Here is a 6,976-nt window from a genome sequence, read left to right as displayed (position 1 = left end):
TTTATATTTGTTTATTTTTGACTTTTTTAAATAAATCGTAAGAAAAAAAAAATTTCTACTATAGAAAAACATCTAAACAAAAAATAAAAGCATAGTCGTTTGATTAAGTACTGTAATACTTTAGATCATAATAATATCTTAATACTTTGAGTATAAGTTGCATTAGCAACATTCAATTTTCATAAGTTTTAGGTAGTCTTTAAATAAATTACTTTTTACAAGACTTAGGATTGTTTACCGTGAGTAATACAAAGAACATGTCAGCTGATAATAAAAAGCATGTTTGTGTAACTTGTAGGAAATCTTTCAAGTTCAAATCAGGGTTGGATATTCACAAAAGAGTTCATACTGGAGAAAAACTATACAGTTGTGAAGTTTGTGACAAGAATTTTTCATGGAAAAGTAGTTTTAAATCACATCAGCTTACTCATTCCGGTTTGAAGATTTACCAATGTGATGTTTGCAAAAGATGCTTTTCACAAAGAAGTACATTAAAACGCCATGCAATAGTTCACACTGACGATAAACCGTTTAAATGTGAACAATGTGATAAAAATTTTACACAAAAATCAAGCTTGATTACACATTTGTTGATACATAGTGGTAAAAAAGATTTTAAATGTGAAGTCTGTAAAAAAATTTTTGCTCGAAAAACTTATGTAACACGACATATGTTGACTCACACAAAAGAAAAGCCTCATAAATGTAAAACATGTAAAAAGACGTTTTCTCAGAAATCAAATTTAAACACTCATATTAGAACTCATACTGAAGATAGACCATTTGGATGTGATGTTTGTGGAAGAAGATTCACACAAAGTTCACATAGAAATAAGCATTTGAAAGTTCATAAAAACTGATAAATGATCCCTATATAACTTTTTTAAGTTACTTTATTAGAGACGAAAATTTGGTGTAATCTGTAAGGTTTTTTGTTTGAAAAGTTTATAAATTTACAGTTAAAATAATTTAATATATTTAAGTTAAAAAAATAGTTCACATAGAGACAGTCATTTGAGAATTCATTAACAATAAAAAACTTTTTACTTTTAATTACTTGATATATATCTAACGAGAAAAATATTGTAAAAAAGTTGGTTACTAATTCGAAAATTTATAAGTTGCTATTCTGATTAATATTTCGTGAGAAGATATATGAATTATATTGCCTAAGTTTTAATTTAAATCTTAATTAGGTTTTTACATTTGCATAACTAAAACATTATAGTAAAACAAAAAGTATAGTAAAACAAATTTCTTCCTAACTTAACTTTATACAATACTTTTTTCAATATTTACAATTGTTTGTTTTTATCTACAAAGTAATACTGAATTTTTAAAGAACTTTAATAGTGTTTATCTTCGGTACGTTAGAGTCCTTGAAGTTATTTATAAATTTATTTTTAGAAGTGTAGCTTAAACTAATTATAAAAATATTTTAAACGCCTTGCTAGTCAACTTGAAAAAATTAATGCACATGTGTAAATAACAATAAAAATTTTAAAATAATTAAAATTTGTATTTTTACTTGTATAACTGTATGTTAGATTGTAAATTTTTCAGTATTCTATTTAGAAGTATAATATAAAATCTATAACTTTAGAGAATTATTTTCTACTTTACATTCCGTATTCTAATAGAGTTAATTAATTCCTAAATCAACATTCTTTTATACTTCTATTGTTAAATTTTGTTTTAAGTAGTTTAAAGACAAAAAAATATATTACAGTTTATTTAAGGATGATTGTATTATAATTTGAATTATTATAAGCAATGTGTAAAATCTTCATTGCAAATGCTAAAATACTTATTTTTTTAGATTTGAATTATAGGATATTTTGTTACATTTAAAAAATCCGAATGCCAAAATTGCTTTTTGCAATATAAAGTAAGCTTATTGTTGCAGATAATTATCACACAAACAAACACATAATTATCAAACAACTTACTGAATCTAAACGAAAAGAATGATAAATACTATTTTAAATGAATTATTATTGTTTGTGAAAAGTAACATCAACAATATTTTATAACATGTACCTATGCACCCTGGAAAGATTTCTCATCATAAAATAAAATCCATAAATACAAAAAACGACTTTTTTTCAATGTCCGCATTACTAAGACGACTTTTTAACGGTTAAAACTTTACAAATTTATTTAAAGCTCTATAACGTTGTGATTTACCCGTATTGAGTATTAAATTATTTTTTAGGATTATTAGACAAAAATATTTTCTAATTTGGTGGTTTTATTAGTGATAGCTTATACTGAGATATACTTTATGTATAATATATATTTATGAATAATAAATACATTGTTAGTTTTTAAACTTAATATCAATTTTAACGAAAGACGTATGATGACGTTTAATAAACCTTATCGTTTATAGAAATATACCTTTTTTGTACAAAGCCATTCTTGTAATAAACGTTAATACAATTCTAAGTTTAACTTAAGAATAAATATTTTTTAATTAAAATACAACTTATTTTATAGTTGCAAACACCTAAGCCTCAAAAAAAGGTTTGAAAAAGATATATAAAATCAAACACAATTTTATGAAATACTTTTATGAAATATTAAATGAGAGTGAATCGTTTAAATTGTTATTGCTCTTAGTGACGTCATGAAGTTTTTCACCCAATTATTTTAATATTGTATGATAATAAAAAAGTAAGTAAGTTAATATAGAATCCAGTTTTTTTGAAATATTTTAAGTTACTAACTTGTGGCTATTTTAATCGTTATAAATTGAACTAAACAAATAAATACAGCATGAAATTAAACTAAACATCTAAAAAAAAATAATAATAAATATTGTAATAAAGTAGCAACAATCAAGTAAATTTTAGCAAAACAAAAGTTTAGCTATTGTAATTAATTTTGATAGTCTGTAAGAACTCTAAAAAAATATATAATATTATTAGATGTAACATTTAATGTCGTTAAATCGTAGAGATCCTGATAAGATAAATTTATCAGAATATGTACCCTAGATGTTTTTGTGTTCAAATTTTATTCCGGCTAACGGCGATTCACTGCTCTCAATTCTGTTCTTAAATTTATTTGCCAGCAGTGAAACGCTGTTAGTGAAACATCTGTGGTATAAAACTATAATTAATATAGGCTTTTACATTTTTTAATTAGCTTTATATTGTTTAAGATTCAATTTTTATTTTTAAACTAATTAATGATATTTTAAAGTTTTTTGTTGGTTTTCTTTTACTTAATAAAAATGTTTATGTTATGATCAGCTTTATATTTTTCAGATTAAACATTAGAGAATTAAAAAATCTTAATAGTCTTAATGTTTAAGCTATCATAGGCAAAAAATAATGACTTATTCTACTTTTTTTACTGTAAACAATTTTTTTTAATTATGTGCCTTAAAGATTATTTTTTATATTTAATATATAACAAACTTAGTATACATTCATTATTTTAAAATTTTTGAAAACTTAATCATTTTATATGTTAAAAGTACAAACTTGTATCATTATTTTTCTTGTAAGAACTTTTTTTGTGGTTAAAAGTTCTAAACTGAGCAGTTATCTACTATCTAAAGTTTTAACAGAGTGAACTTTAGAAAGTTATGTGACGTCGCTAATAATTTGAAATATTTTTATTACTTTAGAATAATCAAATTTTTTGATTTTTTTTTGCAAGAGTTGAGCAAGTTCAACAAATAAGAAAGAGAAATAGTTTTGAATAAAGCATTTTGTTTATTTAAGATAGAAATATTTACAATTACCAATTAAATAGAAAGTAGCTTATATAAGGTTTGTATAAATATACTGATTTAAAAAATCAAAAACTTATGATTTTTGTTAATCTTCTTCTTAATAAATGTTAGCTAAAAACATATAAAGCTAAGCATTTATTAAACTTCTCTTATAAGCTAAATATTATGAGTCAAAAATTTTTGATTATTAAATTTGTTAACTATTTAAACAAACTATATTTTAAAGACAAATAAAAGAAAATTTTTAATTTTCTTATTTAAATATTTAATAAATAATACAATATTTTCAAAAACAATATTTAGTATACAAAAACAAGAGTAAATAAATTAACGATAATAATATTTATAACTATAGAACTTTGTTAAAAAAAATTTAATAGTATAAAATTAAAGTTTCTAATCATATCAAAACAATATTTTTTAAACTTTCATCGACGTCATACTGCTTCGCCCTAATTTTGTGTAAATATTACTTTTTTTATTACTTACAATTTTTTGTAATAACAAATCGAACATTGCCCATCTTTGCCAGTAATTTTCACCACAAAAACCTGGTTTTACATATCATGTACTAGTGTAACTGCTTCGATTTTAAAATCAAACTATTAAAGCATCAAAATATTTAACGTGTGTGCAGCTTATTTTGACGTTTGTTTATTTTGTTTAATTGCAAAATAATCAAAGCCCTTAGACTCAAAGTGTCAAAATATTTTCAACAAAAACTGATTTATTCACTATTTTTATCATTTCATACTGTTTTGAGAATGTAAATTCTTTTCATTTTATAGCTTTGAAACTACTTCTAATAAAATAATGTTTTTTATTTGTTTAACCATAATGTTTTAAATATAAACTATTTCTGAAAACAACTTACGAAATTTAAAAGTCTTTAACCAGCTTCACATAAGTATTCAAAAAAAATTAAACAAAACTTTATTTTAGTTAATTCAAACAGCGTTTAAACGTTTTATTTTCTAACTAAATTTAAAAGTGTTCAAATCTTAAAGACGTCATTTTGATTATTATTGCAAATATTAAACTAAGTTTTATGTATAAAATAATTTTAAATATAAAAATTGTAAGATCTCGTTTTTCACTAGTTTTTACCACAAGTATGTGGTTTATACTTTGTTTATATTAAAAAGTTCCGAAGACGATTTATTAAAAAATAGTTATTATCACACAAAACGTAATTTAAAACTTTTATCACTCTTTTACAATTTTTGCGTAAAAACATACTCAATAAATATTTTTAATTACAATAACATTAGACATACACTATATGAAAATCAATTTAATTTTTTTTTTAAATATATATGTTAAAAAAAAAATTCATGATAATTTTCTTAATTGCAAAGTAAATAAGTTGAAATGGTAGTTTTAGTTTTGTCTCGTTAATAGGAATTAATATATTTTAACAAGTTAAAATTATGCAATCAATGTTTATCTTATTGTTAGATAACCTAATTGTGATTTATACTACTTATTTTATTATTTATATAAACTAATCCACCAACTTCTATTGAAAAAATAGCTTTGAAATTATAACAACAGTTTAAATTTAACTCCAAAAGTATACAAACAAAACTTATAAAATATATTTTGTGACATAAATATATTTCACCAATTATAGTTTTTGACGAAAAATTTTATTTTTTGGCCTTTTATATTTGTTTTCTTACTTTTTTTACTACTTAAAATATTAAATTATAATTTTAAGGTAAACAACAAATATTCTAAGATTGTAAAAATTCTTTTCATACAACTGCTTCTATGTTATACTAACATTTGCTTTCAAAAAAAATTATTTCAAGTTTGTATCAAAATAATATTCGCTTTTAGACTAATACGTAAAGTTAATGACTGTTTAAACAATAGTTTATATTAAAATAACATTTTTAATGCATTATTCAATAGTTGTTTGTAAATTAATCATAATTAGCCTTATCATTTTCTTTCATTCTACTTTAAAAATACGATAGTATATTTTTTACCAATATTCGATCAAGATTAGTTTTTTTATAACCTAAACGATTTATGGTCAGCTGTAATAAGACTATAGCCATTTTTTGCATATCCATCAATAAAATACTTTAATATAATACAGAGTGAAGCAACAATCAAGTTTAACAGTAATTGAACTATTAGTAACTAACAAAATACTTAAAACTACACTTAATAATGATTACTGTATAAAATACTATTTCTTAAAACTATTCAAAATTATTTGGCATTTTTCTTTAAGTTAATTAAATTGGAATAAACAAAACCAGCTATCAAACGAATTGATGTATGAAAAATTTAAAAATTATTTTGTAATCTGTATTAAATAATTGTGTTTTATATAACAGAACGAAACATGTTTTGTAGAGTATTTGACAAACAATATTATCGAAACAAGAATATTAAACTTGGCAAAAATTTTTATTAATATAAATCTAATTCAAAGTTTTTGACTGAAAATAAGACGGAAAAATTTTACTTCTTAAAAATTATCTTTAACGACATTTTTTTTTACGACAATAAATATATCCATTTAGCACTATGAAATTTTGTAAAACACAAACTTCGGAGTTTTAAGATTAAAAATGTGGCAATAGTTTAAATAAAGTTTTTTATGATGTTTGTTAATAATTTCTAAAATAGTTTGGTATTTTTGATTAAAACCGATACAATTTACTTACGTTTTTCTATTTACAACATAACCTATAATGTAATAATTTCAACTAAAACCTAAATAACTGTAATAGTTAAATATATTATTTCAATAATAAATAAGTTTAAAAAAGTTCTTTTGTTTTTCTAATTAATTTTTTACATTGATTGTATACATTATATCATATGGTTTTGGTTCTATTAAAGATGCATATTCATTTTTAAAGTTTGAAAAGTCTATTTAATATTTTATTAACATTGAATAAAGTTAAAGTTCTAAAATCTAATATTAGAATACTGTAAACTTATATTGTAGATGAAAGGTATTAAAACTTTATTAATATAAATACGTTGTAAAGAGCAAGGTTTAATCAAATGTAAAGTAATTGAATTATTTTTCTAAGTGTGTATATTTGTTCAAACTAAGTTAAAAAACAAAAACAGATTTTTACTTTAGTATTATTTTTTTATTGACCTCACTTAGCTTTACTTGCAGGTTTATTGTACACCTTTGTAAATTCAAATATTATGTTGAAACTACAAAACCACGGTTGAGAAAAAACAAATGCTCTTTTT

At 21.8% G+C, this 6,976-nt stretch overlaps 1 protein-coding gene across 1 annotated transcript in view; it reads left to right on the top strand.

Moving 5' to 3' along the window:
* The first annotated feature begins 257 nt into the window (after nt 1–257).
* Nucleotides 258–6,976, top strand: part of LOC145832086 (uncharacterized) — a 30,482-nt gene continuing 23,763 nt past the window's right edge. Inside the window, exon 1 of the mRNA XM_082939445.1 lies at nt 258–546. Within this exon, the coding sequence (XP_082795571.1) occupies nt 258–546 (289 nt within the window). The remainder of the gene's footprint in view (nt 547–6,976) is intronic.

This window comes from Thalia democratica, chromosome 3 (genome assembly GCF_965202585.1).
Source record: "Thalia democratica chromosome 3, ktThaDemo2.hap1.1, whole genome shotgun sequence".
NCBI classification, from domain to species: Eukaryota; Metazoa; Chordata; class Thaliacea; order Salpida; family Salpidae; genus Thalia; species Thalia democratica.
Note: the sequence above shows the minus strand (reverse complement) of the source record. Positions and strands in the feature narration are given on the sequence as shown.